Here is a 22,310-nt window from a genome sequence, read left to right as displayed (position 1 = left end):
TTTTTTTCAAAAATGCTGCCTTTCACCCGAGTTAAAACACTCTACTTTTCATTTCGCATACGAGGAAAGTAAAATGCATGTGTTTTTTTAAATACATTTTTATAGTAGGTATTTTTGAGAGTAGGTATTTTCAATTAACAATTTGGCCAAAAGTAATTTATGGAATGGGGAGTCAAATATCAGAATGGAAATTGTATAACAAATCCATTTATACCCAAATTTCAATTGCTTATTGTAAAAAGAATAATAAAATCGTACTTGGAATTGGAACCTAAACTGCTCTAGTGCAGAAACGTATCATTTCCTGCACACCTTTTACAACAACAATGACCCTCTTTCATATATTCGGTCAAATTGTGCTTTTTGAAAAACTAATTATAGCCAGCCTTTTATGAATGTAGTATGATACCTTAGGGTATGGTGCTTTACGCACACTAGCGTCCCTTCCCCTCCCCCTGACGCAACCCACCCTTTTTGCATGAAATATGTCCCGGTTCACAGGTTTTTAAATTTTTTGAGGAAAGTATACATTTTAGGAAAAAAAGTGTCAATGAAAGAAATAATCCTTAATAAATTCTTAATAAAAAAGGTCATATTCATTTTTTTTATATGATGCACCTAATTCATGTATTAGCTTGTCAAAATTCGAAATAACATAGTTTTTACTTAGGGTTCGAAACTCATTTATTATACACGGTGTAACATGAGGAAACCGAATAATTTTAACAGCGTATTCCTGATCACATTTAGAGACAAAAATGTCCTATAAACTTTTTTGAAATTCGCCTAGTTTCAGAGTTAATACCAATAAAAAAAAAACAAGTTTCTATTGTTACATAGTTCAAAACGCCTTTTTGATGGCGATGTTGCTACTATGGGATTTAGTCTAAATATCCTTATTGATATGTCAAAAAGTGACAAGTAACACTTTGCAAAAACTAAGTTTTACGAAAAAAAACCATTTTAAGTGACAAGTTTACCAATAGCATTTAATTTTTATACTTATACAAATTCATTCATAAAATTAAAAAAAAAACCAAACAAATTTTTTTTTGGCGAAATTGACCTAAACACATATTACATCTTTTCCTTTTTTTTGACCTCATGTATACATTTTAGGATAAAAGTGTCAATGAAAGAAATAGTTCCTTATTAAATTCTTAGTAAAAAAGGTTATATTCATTTTATAACACTTATTATACAAGGTGTCCTCAAGAAATGCGAAAGATTTTATTTCTGAGGTCAAATTAAAAGAAGGAAAAAATGTTTGTATGAGTTTAGGTCAATTTCGCCGAAAACAATTTTTTTATTGTTTTTAGGGTTCCGTACCTCAAAAGGAAAAAAACGGAACCCTTATAGGATCACTCGTGCGTCTGTCTGTCTGTCCGTCTGTCACTGCCGATTTTCACCGGAACTACTGGACCAATCAAGTTGAAATCTGGTACACATATGTAAGTTTGTAAACAAATGAATTTTAACATGGGGGCCACTTTTGGGGGGTAAATGAAAAAATAAAAAATTTCAAACTATATCATGTTACATATCAAATGAAAGAGCTTATTGTAAGGATCTCAAATACATATTTTTTTATAATTTTCGAATAAACAGTTTAGAAGTTATTCAAGAAAATAGGCAAAACATGACTATTCCCCCCTCCCCCTTTATCTCCGAAACTACTAGGTTTAAAATTTTGAAAAAATACATAAAATAGGTCTATACCTATAGATCACAGGAAAACCTATTAGAAATGTACAGTCAAGCGTGAGTCGGACTTAATTACAGTTTTTGATCCGACTCCTACGGATTTTTTAAAGATTTCACTCACGTTTCGCATAAATAATGTTTAGTTTTAAGTTTATAAAATACATATGTATGTTAGTCTGTAAGGTATTTGTAATATGGGCCTTGTTCCCTGAATTAAACATCTAAATAAATAAAATAAAAAATACATTGTTAAAAATTGTGTAATATACGGAACCCTTGGAACGCGAGTCCGACTCGCACTTGGCCGCCATTTTTTAATTTTTTGAATATATATGTATGTACATAAAAAGTAAATGTTATTGGTAAACTTGTCAGTTAACATGGATTTTTACTTTTTTTTCGTAAAACATAGTTTTTGCAACGTGTTACTTAATTGTCACTTTTTGACATATCAATAAGGATATTTAGACTAAATCCCATAGTAACAACATCGCCATCAAAAAGGCGTTTTGAACTATGTAACAATAAAAACTTGTTTTATTTTTTTAAATTGGTATTAACTCTGAAACTACCCGCATTTCAAAAAAGTTTATAGGACATTTTTGTCTCTAAATATGATCAGGAATACGCTGTCAAAATTATTCGGTTTCCTCGTGTTACACCGTGTATAATAAATGAGTTTCGAATCCTAAGTAAAAACTATGTTATTTCGAATTTTAACAAGCTAATACATGAATGTGCATCATGTAAAAAAATCAATATGACCTTTTTTATTAAGAATTTATTAAGGATTATTTCTTTCATTGACACTTTTTTCCTAAAATATATTCTTTCCTCAAAAAATGTAAAAAACTGTGAACCGGGACATATTTCATGCAAAAAGGGGGGTTGCGTCAGGGGGAGGGGAAGGGACGCTAGTGTGCGTAAAGCACCATACCCTATGGTATCATACTACATTCATAAAAGGCTGGCTATAATTAGTTTGTCTTCCCCATACATTAGAACACAATTTAACCGAATCAATAGCATGAGAAATGAAACGGATATTTCTTGTTTTCTTTGCATTAGCATTTTTCTCTCGATAATTTAATCAATTTGCAACATAAGTAGAAGAATCCTCATATATCCATAAATATCAAAATATAAAAGGACATACATTTTCAGAAGAATTCCCCGTGCGACGTTGCCAAATGATTTAAAGTACAACATGCTCGCAACGTTTGGATGTCAATTAGTCGACAATGAAAAATTATATTTCAAATCAATTCAAACTTGATATTTTTGACAGTAATGGGTTACTTAAATAAGAAGGCATTTTTCGCCCGGGTCTACTATGGTCAAATGGTCTAGTGGCTTTTAGCTACTGAGTATAAGTTTAACAAGTTGAACAGCATGACAGGGTTCAAACCACGAACAAAGACTCATTTCTTTTTGTATTTATTTATTTATTTTGTTTCATCTTTTTGGTAATTTTATATGCCTTATTTTAAAAGTTATTTTAAGTAAATGTGTTGTATTTGATTATTTCATGTAGGTAACTAGGTATATCATTTCAATAAAATTTTGGAAACTTTTATTTTATACCTGGTCAAGCAAATCTTGTCAGTAAAAAAACCGGGCAAGTGCGAGTCGGACTCGCGCACGAAGGGTTCCGTACCATAATGCAAAAAAAAAAAACGGTCACCCATCCAAGTACTGACCACTCCCGACGTTGCTTAACTGTGGTCAAAAATCACGTTTGTTGTATGGGAGCCCCATTTAAATCTTTATTTTATTGTTTTTAGTATTTGTTGTTATAGCGGCAACAGAAATACATCATCTGTGAAAATTTCAACTGTCTAGCTATCACGGTTCGTGAGATACAGCCTGGTGACAGACGGACGGACGGACGGACGGACAGCGAAGTCTTAGTAATAGGGTCCCGTTTTACCCTTTGGGTACGGAACCCTAAAAAGGCGCGAAATCCAAATGTTCTATGAACGATATCCCTTCGCGCCTACATTTTTCAAATTTGCCGCCTTTTTCTACTGACAAGATCTGCTTGACCAGCTAATAGTTGACTTCTTATGTACCTATTCTGCGATCCTAATTAGCCTCATGCATGACTTTTTTTTAATTATTTTAATCATTATTTATATCCTCTGAAAACCGGAAAATAAAAATACTTTTATAAATCTTCCCATAATATTATTAAAAAATAATTAAAATACTGAAAATATTTTACTCACGTAAGTTTAGTTTCGAAGAATAACATACGCTTAAAATAATTCAAAAAAGAATGCTAAAATTATAAAATAAAAAAAAACTGGCATTGTCGGGGTTTGAACCATGTATCTTAGCTACAATCTGATTTTTTTCAAAATAGAGGCTACGGGTGCCACGAGCACATGACAGTTGATGGTCGAAAACATTAGTTGCTTCTGAATGCCTTGTAATTCTTAATCGTTGCTCAAACAAGAATTTATTATTTAATTTCCAATCTTTTTTCAACAATAAACATTTCATCCGCTGCGCCCTCTAGGTTACTTTACTGTAACATTACGAATCTGCTGACATTTGACACTGACTTTAAGGTGACTTTAAGTACGTAAGTGTGCGTGAATGCAAGAAATTGCAATATTTTGCAGTTGGATTCCGGTAATAACGAAATGAGTCAACGTTGAGTTGAACATGTCTCGATTTGGATGTAGTATTTTTTATAGTTTTCGCACATATCAACACATCTTATGAAACTTTGTATTTTGGGAGAAATCGTGAAAATCCACAATTCGTGCACAGTGACGCCACCTTTTGGCTGATAATCGGCATCCCATCCCTAGACATCCACCTTAAATAAGTTCATTTTCACATAATAAAATTATAACATTTAACTGTGATTTAATAGTAAATAAGTAAATTAAATAAGCATTGGTCTTATTTCCTACCTATTTACTTAGAAGCCGAAGTGGCAAACACTCTGGAGAAAATTGTGATCGACTTTATATAGTTGTTCCTAACACGCAGAGGAGCATTCGCCTCAAGAGTAAAGTATAGTTTGATCCAGAACCCCTAGTGTAAATTCAGAACCCCTAGAGTAAATTCAGAACCCCTAGAGTAAATTCAGAACCCCTAGAGTAAATTCAGAACCCCTAGAGTAAATTCAGAACCCCTAGTGTAAATTTCATTCGATAGCATGACGTGCGTTCGCGTTTGCGTTAAGTCTCATTTTGTATGGGATTTTGAACAGCGCGCCAAGCGGGACGTTTTGGAAAATCAAAATCCTATACAAAATGACACAAACGCGAACGTCACGTCACGCTATCGAATGAAATCTACACTATACTTAACACAATACCTGCCGACTGAGATGCCATCTCCTTTACCCTAGTTAAGACCAAGCAAGAGTGAAAGAGATGGCATTATGACCTGACTCGCCACTTTTGCGGCAAGTAAGGGGTACAGGTCACAGTTAGTTGGTCCCAACTTATTCTCGCGTATAGCGTCACCATAGCAACGAGGTCAGATTTGTTCTCGCACTTGGGAATCGATTTCGTTTCAAGTCTCTTTGTTCGTTTTAAAATGCTGTGTGATGGAACGGGACCAGTTAAGAGACAAATACATGCTTGGATTCTTAATATGAGAACTTCGACTTTGATTATTTTTGTAAGAAAATAACGACTCTGTAAAAAGGATTGAGTCTTTACAAAAGATTCGGATCCCCAACAAATTGGAGATATCTCGAAATTTGACTTAATTATTTGAATCTAAAATCCTAATCGCGGCTTATAGCACTCAAAGGACTCGATTTTTAACTAACGCTAGTTAAAATCATTTAAGTTGCTTGTATACATATATGTAGTCTGTCAATTGATAAAAGGAGTGAAGAATCCAAAAATAATAATCGAAAAAACTGTTGAGATAAAGTTTTTATAACATTCATTTATAAAATCGTTTTCCATTATCGAGGTATCTCCTTAAATTATTTATTATTATTATTTAAGCTTCATTTGTTCTACAGTCAGGTTGTTATTTATTTATTGATTTATTTATTTTTTTATTTGTTTTGGGGCTGACTGCAGATCCCATCTGCTGGGTGAAAGCCTCCTCACTTTTTCTCCACTCATCCCTGTCTTGGGCTTTTTGGAGCCAGTCTTTTCCTGCGACGGAGGAGATGTCGTCTATCCATTTCTTTTTGGGTCTTCCTGGACGTCTCCGTCCTACAGGTCCGGTCCATTTTGTCGTTTCTAATGTCCATCTTTTGTCCCGATATCTGGATACATGACCTGCCCATTGCCATTTTAGATGAAGAGTTTGTTGGAGAGCATCTGTAAGTTTGGTCTTTTGACGTATTATTTCGCTTCTAATTTTCTGTATTTTCCTTATATTTAATATACTTCTCTCCATAGATCTTTGACAGGTCGTTATAGCTTGACGTACTTTATTTGTGAATGTCCAAGTTTGGCTTCCGTAAGTTAGACTAGGCAGGATACAGGTGTCCATTACGATTTTCTTATGGGCTATGCTGTATTCGCCTTTCAAGATTTCCTTCTGGGACCAAAACCTTTTCCATGCTGTGTTTATGCGTCTGTCCACTTCTTCCTCGTTGTTCGATGGGCTAAAAGATATGCGTTTTCCCAAGTATATGTATTCATTAACATAATCAATTTCAGTCCCTGCCACATTAATTATTTTTCTTCGACTGTTGGTCATAGCTTTTGTCTTAGATGTGTTCATGTGCAGTCCTACTTTCTTGCTCTCCTTGTCAAGGGTATCTATCATGTCTTCTAGTTGGGTCGCAGATTCTGCAAAGATTATAATATCATCTGCAAAGCGTAGATGGGTCAGACGTTTATCAAGTATATTGATTCCTTTATTCTTCCACTGTATGTTCTTAAAAACTTCTTCTAGTACTGCTATAAACAATTTCGGCGAGAGTGGGTCTCCTTGTCGGACACCTTTGCCTATAGCTATCTCCTCTCCTTTCCTTTCCATTTTAACTCGGCTTACACTTTGGCTATAAATGTTTATTAGGATGTTTATGTATGTTTTGTTGATTTTACTTGTTTTCAGAGCTTGCCAGATAGAGCTATGTGTAATGCTATCGAAGGCTTTCGAGTAGTCTATGAAGGCTATATAAAGGGGGTAATTATATTCTATGTATTTAGCTATTACTTGATCTAAGGTATGGATATGGTCCATAGTTGAATATCCTGATCTGAATCCAGCTTGTTCAATTGGTTGGTGTGCATCTATACTTGGCGTTAGTCGGGTCTGTAGTATGGATGTGAAGAGTTTATAGATACTGGACATCAAACTGATTGGGCGGTAGTTGCCAACATCTAGTGGATTGCCCTTCTTGTACAGTAGGATGATATCAGAGCTGCACCACTGTTTGGGGACGGTTTCTTGTTCTAAGACCATGTTATATAATTGAGCAAGGTGAGGTACTAGTAGTGGGGCTCCTATTTTGAGTGCTTCGTTGCTGATATTGTCAGGTCCGGGGCTCTTTTCGGGTTTTAAGCGAGAGATATGTTTTGATATTTCTAGTTCGGATATTGGTTCTACTATGTCCTTATTGTCCTGATTTGATTCTAGGAAGGTTGTATTGTCAGGTTCTATATCTGGTTTCTTATATAGGTTTTGATAGAAATTGGTAGCATGTGCAATAACATCTTTTCTGTTCTTCGTTTCTCGTTCCTCATCCTGTAATTTTTGTATCCAATCCTTGTGATTTTTGAGTTCTTTATAGGCTCGTTTGGAGCTTCTGTAGGTAACTAAGTTTCTTTTGATTGTTTCTTGTCTATGACTTCTGTAATCTTTTCTTATAGCTTTATTTGTTTTCTTAAATAAGTTTTTTAGTTCTGTTTTTATTTCTTTTGACTTGTTTTTTATTGCTAACAGTTCTGTGCGTTTGTTAATTAGTTCTATTGTTTCTTGCCTTAGTATTTTCTTCTTTTTTTGTTCATCATTATCAGTTTTTAGGCTATTTGTTATTGCAGTTTCTAGGCTATCATAATAAGCTTGTGTGTTTGTATGTTTTTTATTAAGGAAGCATGTCAGTAGATTTTCATTTAAATGTTGTAGGTATTTTGTTTTCTCTTGTTCTGTTGTTGGTGGTTTTGGTAGTGATCTATAGGCTTTTCTGCTTTTTTTAGGTGTTTCAAGTAGGAAGGAGGACCTTAAAAGTCTGTGGTCTGATGGGAAGGACAATTTGTTTAGAACTTCGACATTTGTAATTTGTTTTGGTTTGTTGCATAGGATGTAGTCGATCTCATTTTTTGTTTTATTGTCAGGTGATACCCATGTCCATCTTCGTTGTTGTTTTTTCTTGAAATATGTGTTCATGATAGATAAATGTTGTTCACAAGCATATTGTAGTAGCCATTGTCCTCTTTCGTTCCGTTTGCCGTATCCATATTTTCCCATTATTAGGTTTTCAAATTTCCGTGGTTGACCTATTTTGGCGTTGAAATCCCCTATGACTATTACATTTGTGTCCTGTGTGTCTTGAGCGTTCTTGAGTTCATCATAGAATTTCTGCATTTCATCCTCCTTTGCTCGTTCGGTAGGTGCATAGGCTTGTATTATAGTTATAGGTTGATTTCTGAATTTTAATTTCAATACTGCTACTCTTTCCGATATTCCAATGAAATCAATGATATTCTGTTTTAATGTTTTCTTTATTAAGAAGCCGACTCCATGGAATCCTTTTGTTTCTCCTATGTAGCACAATATAAAGTCTTGATGTTCTTCTATTTTACATCCTGTTCGTCTGACTTCAGAAAGTCCTATTATATCATACTCTATTTTTTCAAGGGCTTGTGTTAGATCCAGCAATCTTTCCGGAGATGACAATGATCTCACGTTGAATGTGCATATTTTGAGCATTTGTTTTTGTTGTCCACGTTCGTTTCTTCGGGTGGTGTGAGGGTGGTGGTCTAAAACCCCACGGGGACCAGCCGGGTTGGGGAGTTTCCCTTAAATACAGGGTGAAATTGTATCTCTGACTCTGAGGGGTGGATATATAAGTCCTACTGGACAACTTTTACTATGGGGCCAACCGCGAAATCGCAAAAATAACAGCGGTTCCATAGAAAACATTGACTCCGGTTCACCGAAATGTAGATGTAATTGGTTTTTTTTTCATGATTTCACGGTTGGCCTCATTTCAATTTCAATATCTTATGCCATAATATACGATATAAAATAAAATTCAAATAACTAACATAACTTACACTAAATTAAAAAGCAATATATACAAATGCCAATAAAACCATCAGAAAACGAAAAACACAAATGTCTAGAATATTAAGTAATTTTAATAAAAAAAACTTTTTTTTAAACTTTTTTAAAAGTTTTTTAAGTACGAGTAGGACTATTCACCCCTCAGAATTTGGTCAGATAACATTTCACCCTGTATGCGAGACCGCCGGCACTCATTAATTATTACTAGGGGTCAAAAGCTTCACCTGTTGATTCTAAGTGAAGTGAACTCTGTGTTTTTATAAAGTGAAGGTCACTCAAAGCAGGAGAGGCACTCAGGCCAATTCGAATGTGCACATCAAACCGATATTAGAATGATATTAGAATCACATCATTTAAAGCCTGACCAGGAATATATGATCCCGCGCCATATTGCGGAATTTCACTGGAACTATTTTTTTCATACCGTACTGATACTGTCACCAGAGTCACCTTATACGATGAGGATAACAGCGCCCCCTTGACAATGATCATATATTGGTGGTGAGAGGGCCTACTACTAACTACGTTCGACGTTTTGCCTCTCTGTCGCACTTGTAATTTCGTACGTAAGTGTGACAGGTAGGCAACATGTCGAACGTGTTTCACGGTAGGCCCTCAGGCTTTAGCTGTCATCCGCGCGGGCATCTCGCTTGCACTAATACTCGTGCGAACAAGTCAAATTCGTCGGCCTAATTCGCAAACCTCGTAACTCTCGTAACTCCTCCGGGGGAGTTACGAGATTTACGACTATAAGTATTGTTGTCCAATGTGGCGTTATTACTAATTTCCTTGGATTGGAGTTACGAGTTTTGCGAATTAGGCCGACGCAATGCGTCTTTGATGTGCAAATTTCCATGGCTAAGCTGAAAAAAAAAACAATGCATGAAAAGAAAATACGGCACAAAAATTCTCAGAATTCGTTTAAGACAACATTAAAGTGACGATAGCACTGGCCATAACATCCAATGGAAAACCCGTTGAAATCTTTACCGTATCACCGCGCAATAGATTCCAAATTCAAACTGCTTTCCAACGGTGGTTACGGCTGTGTGTCGAGTTGGTAAATGTGTGACGAGAACGCTGAGGAAGTGTGGAATTATGTCACTTAGGCATGTCGCGAATAAATAATATGATCCTTACCTGGAATTGGGTATTAAAAGTTTCAAGGCCCCCAGGGTGTTCGTGTGATATCTCGAATATCTCGATGATATGTCTGATAAAATATTAAGATATTTGATGTGAAACGTCCTTGAAAAGACGTATAGGACGACCTCAGCTACGCCTTTTGACTTTGAGCACGTTTTACATACTGGCTCAAATATTTCTATCTCTGCATAAATAGGTATCCTTACTACAAATGTGAAAATACTCATACTCATACAAACTCATCCTCATTTATTTGTAAAGCACTTTTACACGTCAAGGAAGAAAAATATAGTATAGTATAACTATACTATACTATATTTTTCTATACTATACTATATGACTATATAGTAGTAACTTTGTCTGTCTGTCTGTTATGCCCTCAGTTATCTTCGAAACGTTTCATTTTTAAGTTATAGCTATTATAGGCCATACATTGATAAAAAATTAGAGTTCTGTGGCCGAATAAAATAATGCATTGAATACAAATCCATAGCAACTTTGTTCAGAATTTTAAAATCCCATACCCATATTACCCATTTTGCACACTAGCGAAAAAAATAAATACCTCCGAAACCGTTGCTTAAAAATCCGATGACGAAATGAAAAGCCCTTGGCTATCTTTCAAACGGTTTTGCGATGGCTTAACAATGAGGCCGACGCTTCAAAAATTGAAGCACACTTCATCCGTTGGAAGCGGCAACGTGTTCCAATAAAACAATAACGTATACAGGGTGATTCTGGACACATTGTCAGAAGTCGACACAGCTTTGTTCACTAGTTCCGTTTTTAAAGGGTGTACAAGAAATAATGACATGTTTTTCGTTCTTACTCCTTGAGTAACTATTAGATATGTACCTAAATATAAACAGTGTTGTTAAATAGACAAAGCTCAGACTAACATATTAGGCCTACCCACAGCTTAGCTAAAAATATACATTATCAGGCCAATTCGAACGTACATTGAGATCAGAATCTAATCTGAATGATGTCATTTAGTTATCGTGGGCCTCGCTCGCACCAATACATGCACGGGCAAGTAAGAGCGAAATGCACGATAACTGAATAACGACAAATGACATTCATTTAGATGTCATTCAAATATCAATGTTTGTTCAAATGGGTCTGTAAAATTAATTATCTTTTCAGAAATCATTCAGTTTTCTGAGTTTATTAGTGTTTGTATTATATTCATAATTATAAACCATTGCAAACTGCAACAGACAAAGACTCTTATATCTACACACGTATACAATATCCACATATATTTATATATAATAATAAAACGGGAAGAGAAGAAATTTGCAAAACGCAAACAAGGTTATATCATACCGCCCTGCCTCGAGTCTTTTGACGGACTCGCCGAACCCAAAAAGGCGTAACCGAGACTCTTTGGAGGCAAAACGCAAAGCTACGTTTAATAAGTCACGCACACATTTGCACGCAAAAATGTTTCACCTAAAGAGAAGGATGATATTCGCAACACTACCATACACATACGGTCAAACAAACCAAAATATTACAAAAGCAATAAAAAGGGTTACATTGTTTGAATATTCAAATAAAGATCCCCCGTTTACATTGTTCATTAGTACAAAAGTGTTTTTAAAAAGCTTCCATGTTAGACATAATTATATACGGACACCGAACACACAAAACACACAAATTTAGGTACTCTTAGGAATAAAACACATTTGTAAATCGTAGTACGCAACCGATACGAATATTTTCTGTATTTTAATTGCAACCTGTTCATGAAATAATATCGCTAATATGACCATTCTGACAAAATCTTCGCCCCAAAGGTAAAAAATAATAGCAGTTTAACAATAGTTTTAAATTATCAATTAGCCAACCATCTGCCTTTGTGCAAAGTCTGAAAAGTTAAAAGACATTTTGCTCATTAAAAAATTATGCCTAAAACGTTTGCCTGTCATGTTGTAAGTCACACTAGACACGATTTTACTTTTGTTTTACGTAGTAATAATTAGGATAAGGAGGGTTGTGTCGAGATCAAGTTATACTTGACACATTACAGTAAAAATGAACGTTTCTTCGTGAATGTGATCACTTTAATGAAGAAAGGTATATGATACGAAGCCTCTTCATATGCTCCGTAATTGGCGGGATATGAAATATATCGGCGGAATAAGTGGGTGAATTTAATTTTATGTCGAGTCAGAACATGGAGGGTACAGTCGAATTTAGAAATTGTTGTTATTGCTTTGAAAGTATGGAAATAAATATGGTTGGAAAATTTCACTGTGTTTCCCACCGCAAAAATAAATATACCAATAACAAACCACCACTAAAAGTATAAAACTCGACACGTGGTTCGTCTCCTTCGAGCAACACCGGCTTCCGACACGTCGGAAGTTCGTCTCTCTACAAGATTCTCAAGAGATGCTAGAAATGTTAACGGTCTGAGGTCCGGCATTGGAATGACCTGTCTAGTCTAGAATGGTCGGTGGTCGGCCATATTTATAACTTGACCGAGTGGTCCTGAGAAGGAGTCCCCTATACTCAATACATTTATTGCACATAATGGTTACAGAGGTGGTATACAGTGTGGAAAGATAAGTCGGGCTCTGGAGGGAAACTACCTTAAATCCTTAAGCTGGCTCATTTTACTTAAAGGAGACATTCCTTTATTTTTAAAACGAAACAAAACTGCATTAAAAGTTCTTATCTTTTTTTCTTCAATTTGGCTTGTCTAAAAAATCTTGAGTACTAAATATTAGATTTTATGGATATTTTGTACGACAGACGAGTGTAAGACATAATGTTTCTTGGAGAAATGTTATCATTAACATTAACTGTATCGACTAGTAGAATAAAATTGCGAGATTTTTTTTTTTAATTTTTAGTCGGTTCGAGTCCCGGGCGAAGCAAACGAGTTTTAGAAAATCTTTGAATGCAGTTTTGTTTCTTTTTAAAAATAAAGGAATGTCTCAGTTAAGTAAAGTGAGCCAACATAAGGATTTAAGGTAGTTTCCCTCCAGGGCCCGACTTATCTTTCCACACTGTATACATATTATAATTACAGATCACATTATGTACCCTGTCATTTTGGGCGCAGCAAAAAAATAAGGAGAGATACTATACTGATTGACTAGCACGTAGCACGTTTATTATTTCGCGGATAAGAAAAGTAATTTTGTTTTAATTAATTTAGATGCCCGCAAAGTAACGCCTGATTCTACTAATTAATAAGATGAAAATAATTGTATAATAAACAATTGTTCGAGACGAGACGAGATTCGGACTTGAATCCATTTATTTTATTTAGAATATGACCACTTCCAAAAATGTTAGCCATGCCATTGTTTGGCATAGCTACTTAATGAATTTCATAACCCGCCATTAAATACGATACCTAATTCATTAAAATATCAATTAACATTTGAAATTGCTTTCTAAATTTAGAGCTTCATTAATCGACGGCCAAAAATAGGAGTGTGTTTTATTCATGTTTGTATGGGAGTTTCTTTATTCCACCATAAAGGTGGCCACTGACGAGCCTTCCAACAGTCCAAATAGCGCGGTTAATTAATCCAAAATCGGTCCATGAATTTCAAAAACGTGCAATGTTTAATATTAGGATGCCGTCCATTTGAATAAATTCATTGTAACGGTATCCATTTGGAAGGCTCGTCAGTGGCCTGCTTTACTTCTATGTATCATTAGAATCCTTGCTTCATTCCGGGTAATATATGTTATGTGATGTCATATTTAAAACAACATGGCGTACTTAATATACTTATGTAAGATATTGCGCGGCCTTAAGAAAACAAATCTTGTAAACCTGTCGTGTGGGGTATTAAAATTAAGAGCTTTGAAAGACGCTTTGAAACTGTTTCAGTCTTATTTAGGTAGTAATTCACAAAATATGCTAAGAATATAAAATCCCATAAAAAGAAAACTTATTGAATGACCTATCAAAAATTTGAACTGATTTTATTATTGTTCCTGTAAATAGGCCATAGGGTTTATCAAAGCTTAGAAATAGATAAAAAGTGTCTCGGGAGAGACTCGAACTCGCGACTCTGGGTCACTAGCCCATTACACTGCCATAGTGAAGTCTTAAAATAAAACTAACTTAGTTATTCGTTGTGAGGCAGAAAATGACCCGTGATCTATATTTTAATGTTTGTGTGCAATGTAAATAATATTTTATACTAATTTGAATATTTTCTATTGTTTCAGGTGTACAGATAGCTTATTTTGCAATTATAGGAACCCAAATGTTCATGATTATGCTCAGCATAATCTTGTTCTACGGGATTTATAAAGTAAGTATACCTATAAATAATAAAATAATAATAGCCTATAATACGTCCCACTGCTGGGCAAAGGCCTCCCCTTATGCATGATAGGACTTGGGCTATAGTCCCCACGCTGGTCCAGTGTTGGAGACTTCTATACCTTTGAATTTCTTCGCGGGTATATGCAGGTTTCAACGAAAAGCAACTCCGAAAAACTCATTGGTACGACCCAGGATTTTTTATTTTGTTTACCTATTTATTTATTCCATATTAAAATATTCGGGGCTATTAGAAGCGCTGGTGGCCTAGCGGTAAGAGCGTGCGGCTTTCAATCCGGAGGTGGCGGGTTCAAACCCCGGCTCGTACTAATGAGGTTTTCGGAACTTATGTACGAAATATCATTTGATATTTTTACCAGTTAGTTGCTTTTCGGTAAAGAAAAACATCGCGAGGAAACCAATATAACCAATCAGGCTTAGTTTCCTCTCTGGGTTGGAAGGTCAGATGGCAGTCGCTTTCATAAATTACTAGTACCTAGTGCCTACTTCAATTCTTGGATTTAGTTGTCAAGCGGACCCAGGCACCCATGAGCCGTGGCAAAATGCCGGGATAATTTGAGGAAATTAAAGAAGATAATTTTTAAGAAAAAAAAACCGACTTCCATGGGGGCCGATGAAAGATTATTGTAGATGGTACACTATGTAGAAAAGGAGGTAAAACCACCCACTTTTCTACTAGCATTTCGCTTCTGTATAATGGCTCCTCTACAGGATGGGCCAACGCCGGCCACTCCAAGGAACGCAGCCATGCGGTAGAATGAGATAGCAATATCACTTGCTCCCTCTAACGCATAAATGCGTCCCTTGGAGTGGCCGGCGTTGGCCCATCGTGAAGAGGAGCCATGAGGGTCGTAGTTCTAGCCTAACCTAACCCACTCCTCAGATAGCAGTTCGGTTCTGTGCGGATCGCAGTTCGAACCTAATCAAACCCACTTTTCAAGTAGCATTTCGTTTCTGTAAGGCTCGCAGTTCTAACCTAACCTAATCCTTGTTCGGTTCTGTGAGGATCGCAGTTCAAACCTAACCTAACCCACTTAATGGCGCATGCCGTGCGGTGTACGGGGGTTTAAGCGGGAGGGGCTAGTAAGATTGGCATCATCGTACTTTATACCTACATTAATTTTATGATAGGTAAGCATAGTTGTTTATTTAGTTAAGGTATCATAGTGGTTTTCTGGGTCAAGGTCCGGGTCCGAGTCCGGGTCCGAGTCCGGGTCCGAGTCCGGGTCCGGGTCCGAGTCCGAGTCCGAGTCCGGGCCCGTGTCCGGGTCCGAGACCGGGTCCGAGTCCGGATCCGAGTCCGGGTCCGAGTCCGGTTCCAAGTCCGGGTCCGAATCCGGATCCGAGTCCGGGTCCGAACCGGATCCGGGTATGAGTCCGAGTCCGGGTCCCAGTCCAAGTCAAAATCGAAATTCGTAATCACCAAACGTGTACCATGCGTCATTGAAGAGTTCTGTTCTGGTCATCATCAGCAGTTCCACTTCATCAAATGCGACATTTTTTAATGTAAATGCTTGATTTTATGATGAAAATACAAAAAAATCTATACGTATGCCTTTAATATTTGAGGAGTTCCCTCGATTCCTTATGGATCCCATCATCAGAACTCGAGCTTGACAAAAATGTGGCTTAAAAACTTAACTTGCTTAACGAACATAACGAAAAGGAAAAATCGCCAAACGTGAACTATGCGTCGTTTAAGAGTTCTGTTCTGATCATCATCAGCAGTTCCACTTCATCAAATGCAACAGTTTTTAATGAAAATGCTTGATTTTTTTATGTAAATACAAAAATCTCTATACGCATGCCTTTAAGATTTGAGGAGTTCCCTTGATTCCTCATGGATCCCATCATCAGAACTCGAGCTTGACAAAAATGTGGCTTAAAAACTTAACTTGCTTAACAAACATAACGACGAGGACAAATCGCCAACCGTGAACTATGCGTCGTTGAAGAGTTCTGTTCTGATCATCATCAGCAGTTCCACTTCATCAAATGCAACAGTTTTTAATGAAAATGCTTGATTTTCTGATGTAAATACAAAAATCTCTATACGCATGCCTTTAAGATTTGAGGAGTTCCCTTGATTCCTCATGGATCCCATCATCAGAACTCGAGCTTGACAAAAATGTGGCTTAAAAACTTAACTTGCTTAACAAACATAACGAAGAGGACAAATCGCCAACCGTGAACTATGCGTCGTTAAAGAGTTCCGTTCTGATCATCATCAGCAGTTCCACTTCATCAAATGTCACTTTTTTGGGTGTATATGCTTGATTTGTTGATAAAAACCCAAAAATCACTATATGTATGCCTTTAAGATTTGAGGAGTTCCCTCGATTCCTCATGGATCCCATCATCAGAACTGGGTTTTGACAAAAACGGGACCAATCTGTATGCATATACATTCAATCAAAAAAAGAATTTTCAAAATCGGTCCAGTAATGACGGAGATATGGAGTAACAAACATAAAAAAAAATAAAAAAAATAAAAAAAATAAAAAAAATAAAAAAAAACATACAACCGAATTGATAACCTCCTTCTTTGAGATTTGGAAGTCGGTTAAAAATAAACAAATTCGGGGCTATTCAAAATTTGAACAGCCCGATGTTTTTACAAGCTTTTATTTAGTTTCACCTGACCGTTGTCTGTCTGTCTGTCTGTCTGTCTGTAATCAAATCTTGCAAGTTAAATTTGATCCCGGTTTCTGATTGAGCTGAAATTTTGCATACATACGTAATTCGGGTGACAATGCAATATTATGGTGTCATGGAGCTGATCTGATGATGGAGACCGGAGGTGGCCATAGGAACTCTGTGATAAAACTACAAAATCTAATTGTGTTTGGGGTTTTTAGAATTGTCTCGATGAGTATTAGTTGCCTGTGGAAAGAAAAGTACAGTCAGCGATAAAAGCTTGTCCAAAAATTAAATTTTTGCCAAAAACTTATTCACTTTTTTTATTATAGAAAAAATGTTTTCATTAACAAACGGTTCTGTTGAGTACAGACAGTACCTATTTTAGCAAGTTTCAATCTCCCAACAAATCAATTACATTTAGTACTAGTCTTTAGGGAAACGCCTGTTGAAATATTTACTCAGGCTTAGGAGAGATTAATAATGGACCATTAGTGTAAGTAATACTATTAATAGAAATTGAGTCTCCAACGACCGTCTTCAAAATGTACACGGTGTTTATTCAAATATTCTATTTAACTTGGGGTGGTGGTGGTGGCCGAGTGGATCTGACGTCCGACTTTCAATCCGGAGGTCGCGGGTTCAAATCCTTGCCCGTACCAATGAGTTTTTCGGAACTTATGTACGGAATATAATTTCATATGTACCACTAGCTTTTCGGTGAAGAAAAACATCGTGAGGAAACCTGCATACATAAGCAAAGACATTCAAAGGTGTATGTGAAATCTCCAGCCATAGACTAGAAATACTCTAGACCGAGTTTAGAGCAATTATTTCATACAACCGATGATGCCAAAAATGCGGGGGGTGCGCGGGGCGAAGAGAGCGAAATCCCGTGCCGTGATTGGTCCGTTCAAAGACACGGACGTCACACAAAGACACTTTCGACTCGAACATGGAGTAAAATTACCGTATGCGTGGCAGAGGGGGTAGCGCGACTATGCTCAGTCTGGAGGATGTTTTGTCTGTGTCTCCAGCCCGCATTGGGCCAGCGTGGGGACTATAGCCCAACCCCTCTCATGCTTGAGAGGAGGCATGTGCCCAGCAGTGGGACGTATATACGCTAAAATCTTAACTTGTAATGTCCCTAACTATATATGTTTGTAAGGATCAAATCTTTTAAGTTAAATTTGACCCAATCAATGAAGCTGAAGACTTGCATAATATACAAGTCGGGTGACAATGCAATATTATGATAGTCTGATATATTATGATGATCTGATGATTGGTACAGAAGGTAGCAATAGAAACTCTGTGATAAACGTGATCCCTATTACCAAAAACCGGACAAGTGCGAGTCGGACTCGCCCACCGAGGGTTCCGTACTTTTTAGTATTTGTTGTTATAGCGACAACAGAAATACATCATCTGTGAAAATTTCAACTGCCTAGCTATCACGGTTCATGAGATACAGCCTGGTGACAGACGGACGGACGGGCGGACAGACGGACGGACGGACAGCGGAGTCTTAGTAATAGGGTTCCGTTTTTACCCTTTTTTTTATTTTTTAAATTATGAATGGGCTTACTCATGGCCACGGAACCTTTGGGTACGGAACCTTAAAAACAAGCAAAATGAGCAGCTGTAACCTGTCTGTAAGTTATTTACCAAATTTCTTTGACTTAGTAATTAACTTGTGTTTTTTTTTTCAGGAAAACGTGGCGTTCCTGGTCCCGTGGGTTGTAGGCTGCATGACCTTCATGGCTTTAGAAGCCATGGCCATGGTCTACTCCAACATCCTCAGAGATCATGTTAACAGAGTGAGTATTTTGTAAATTTTTGATATTTTAGTTTTTTAGAGACAACTGGTTCTGATTGTAACGGAAGTCATAAAAAAAATTGTTACAAGAACCAGTACCCTCATCATGAATTTTACGCGGCCTTAAATGCTAGCGACAGCGTCAACTCAAACTCAGTGCATCTCGCTTGCACTAACGTCAGTACGAGGAAGATGCATTGTGATTGTGAATTAGTTTACGCAGTCGATAGCGAATATGTAAGTAGTGTTAACCGGAAAATCAAAACTTGCAACAACACTAGCATCGGTGTCAATCCCTTGCGGTTGACAGCGTGGGAAAGACAGAGATCGCTTGCGCATGTAATGGCGTCGGTAGCGTAACTTGATCGGAATCCCGTAGAAATACGGTTAGTGCTTTGTATTTCTTAATAGTAGGTACTCGTGTTAATGGAATTTAGAGTTTCCAAAACGTCCCGCTTGGCGCGCAGTTCAAAATCTCATACAAAATGAGTTACACAAACGAGTACGTCACGTCACGCTATCGAATGAAAACCGACCCCAATGTGGCTACCACCAGTTTGGCACTGACATAACGCTAGCGTGAACGTAGCTTACTTTCTAACTGCCGTATTCGAACTACAAGATATTCACAAGAGACGACACGTACTAGATCCCTTCTAGATACGTTATAGTTTAGATATCAACTAGTTCTCTTTTGCAGCGCTATTCGGGCAACCAATGTCACTTTTACGTTAGATAGAGTAAGATAGGTATCTATTAGATGTGAATTGGATCTCTAAGTCATATCCTGTGGAAATCGTTCAAGAGTATCTCCAGAATCGCGCAAATGTTAAATTTGACGGGTTAGATCTTATACATAATCGTTATCGTATCTTGGTGATGTCTAAAAGATATCTAATAGATATCTATTTCAAAATCCGAATCGGGCCCTAAGAATCTCGCTCGTACTGAGTTGACATATTATATTAGTGCGAGCAAGATCTATAGAAAGTAAATAACGTAAAAGTTGGCATATATGTCAGTGTTGACACTGTCCGTTCCTCATGGTAAGGGCAAAAAGAAGAGATTGTATAGAGGGGTCCTATCATAGTAAATGTTGTGTAGTCACTGTAAATTTACTGCCATCTATCGACACAAGACTATAACTCTAAATAAACACGTGTAAAAATATAAAAAAATGAATATATATGGATAAATGATTTTATTATTTTTATATCATTTTGACCCATGTTCATTCACTGATATCTATGTGTTAAAATTGTTAAATACGTAACGGTGTCGTCACGCCATCTAGCCGAGCATAGGCCAAAGGTGTGTGCGCCATCTATCCGAGAATGACTTTTTCTTGATTTCCGAGGCACGTTTTTTCTTAGACTTTACTCATCTTATACGAAGTTACATATGTCTTTGGTAAGGGTAAATATCAGGGGTTCTGAAAACTATATAAAAGATACAAGCCCGCTCTAATGTCATGTCAATTTGTGCAGCAATCCGTATATTGTTCCACAAACAGCACAACCCGGCATTTGTTTGTGTTATTATTGTGTTAGCTGCACAAGTGCACAAGCAGACACAGCGGTCAAAGGACCGACTAGATTTTAGTCGAAACTTGCTGGATAATGTACCGTTCAGATTCTGACTTTACCAGCATTATGGTAACATTCCATTTCTAACCGCAGCTGCACTACCGGTAATAAACGCGTCGCTGTCATTGTCAATTTCCATAGTAAAATGAACAGTAGTGCAGCTATCGTTGGAAATGGACTGTCACCTTTACTGTTGCTGTATTACATTGCTGGCGCTAATGTTAAAAATCCGGCAAGCCACATCGATTTTGACTTTGCGGCAATAATGCAGTCAACAGTAATGCTACCATATTTCTACCGTAATGTTGCCGACTGCATTACTGCAGCAGTATTGTTACACCAATTTTGCAGCAGTTTAACAGATTATTAAATCAAATCAAAATGCCGCTCCTGAGTCATGGTCGCATTTTTTTCACTTGCCATGCCATGCGTCACTTTCGCACTTACATACTTGTTAGAACGTGACAGGCATATGACACATACATAGACATATGATAGTGTGATTCACTTTTGTATGGAGAAAAACAGTTATAAATATTATTAACTTTTTTTTCTTAGTAAATATTTTTCCTGACTTTGCTCACCAATGGAGTCTCCCCACACTAAAAACTATCTATTTAAATTTTCAAAAGAATCGAATAACGTTTAGAGGTTGCACAAGTTGAAAAGGTAGGGTGAGAACCCCATACATTGCGTGAAAATGAACTAAAGGGTGAGTACTATTAAATTGTCGCTAACATATTCCGTTTTTTTTTCTAGACTCTCAACCTTTTTGGTAAAACTTATTATATATATCAAAATTAGAATGTATTGGCATCTTTTATTCTTAAAAAAAAACATTCACTTGTATTTGTCTTTCAAGATGTCGTCAAAAGAAAAAAGCGTGCGCGATTTAATTTTGCAAAAATTTACTATGAATCCCTATATATCTACTTTGGAACTTGCAAAATCGTGCAATACAACTCGGAGAACAGTGCAAAGGACCATAAAAAAGCTAAAACGAGGTAAAACTACTGAAAGAAAGCAGCGAGAGGGTCATCCGACAAGAAAACGGAACAAAAAGTTGGAATCAAAGGTGTGTAAGCTGTTTGATCAAAATCCGGCTATTTCGTCCCGAGATGTGTCCAAAAAAGTTGGAACAAGCCAAAGCAATGTACAAAAAATAAAAAAAAACTGCGGTATTGTTACATACAAAAAACAAAAAGCTCCGAAAAGAACGGTTGATCAGTATAATCGAGCAGTTCGACGTTCTAGATTATTGTACGCCTTGTTTGTTCAAAATACAGCAGGTTGCTTAATCATTGATGACGAAACGTATGTAAAGGCTGATTTCAATTCAATACCAGGCAATCAATACTTTTCTTCCCGCAACGTCTCGGGTCTGCCTGAATCAGAAAAAGTGATTCCAGTCGAGAAATTTGCCAAAAAGTTCCTCGTGTGGCAAGCGATATGCCAGTGCGGTATGAGAAGTTCGCCTTTTGTAACCACTGGCACAATTAACACAGATATTTATATATCCGAATGCCTAAAGAAAAGGTTGTTGCCACTTATTAAAAAGCACAATTGTTCGACATTATTTTGGCCGGATTTGGCAAGTTGCCATTATTCATCTAGAGCTATGGATTGGTATAATTTGAATTCTGTCGATGTTGTACCAAAGGGATTAAATCCGCCAAATTGCCCAGAATTACGGCCGATAGAAAAATACTGGGCAAATATAAAAACAAAATTGCGGAAAACATGCCAACCGGCCACATCATTGCCCGATTTCAAAAGGAAGTGGATTAAATGTACTAAACTTATCACAAATGATTCCGTGCAAAATTCTATGAGTCGGGTCAAGAGTAAAGTCCGAGAATTCTCACGTCGTGCT

General features: G+C 36.8%; 1 protein-coding gene across 1 annotated transcript in view; it reads left to right on the top strand.

Moving 5' to 3' along the window:
- Positions 1–22,310, top strand: part of LOC134666825 (uncharacterized) — an 80,436-nt gene that overhangs the window by 46,579 nt on the left and 11,547 nt on the right. Inside the window, exons 4-5 of the mRNA XM_063524143.1 lie at positions 14,278–14,363; positions 18,745–18,852. Of these exons, the coding sequence (XP_063380213.1) occupies positions 14,278–14,363; positions 18,745–18,852 (194 nt within the window). The remainder of the gene's footprint in view (positions 1–14,277; positions 14,364–18,744; positions 18,853–22,310) is intronic.

This window comes from Cydia fagiglandana, chromosome 8 (assembly GCF_963556715.1).
Source record: "Cydia fagiglandana chromosome 8, ilCydFagi1.1, whole genome shotgun sequence".
Classification (NCBI taxonomy): Eukaryota; Metazoa; Arthropoda; class Insecta; order Lepidoptera; family Tortricidae; genus Cydia; species Cydia fagiglandana.
This window is presented reverse-complemented; position numbering and strand designations above follow the sequence as displayed.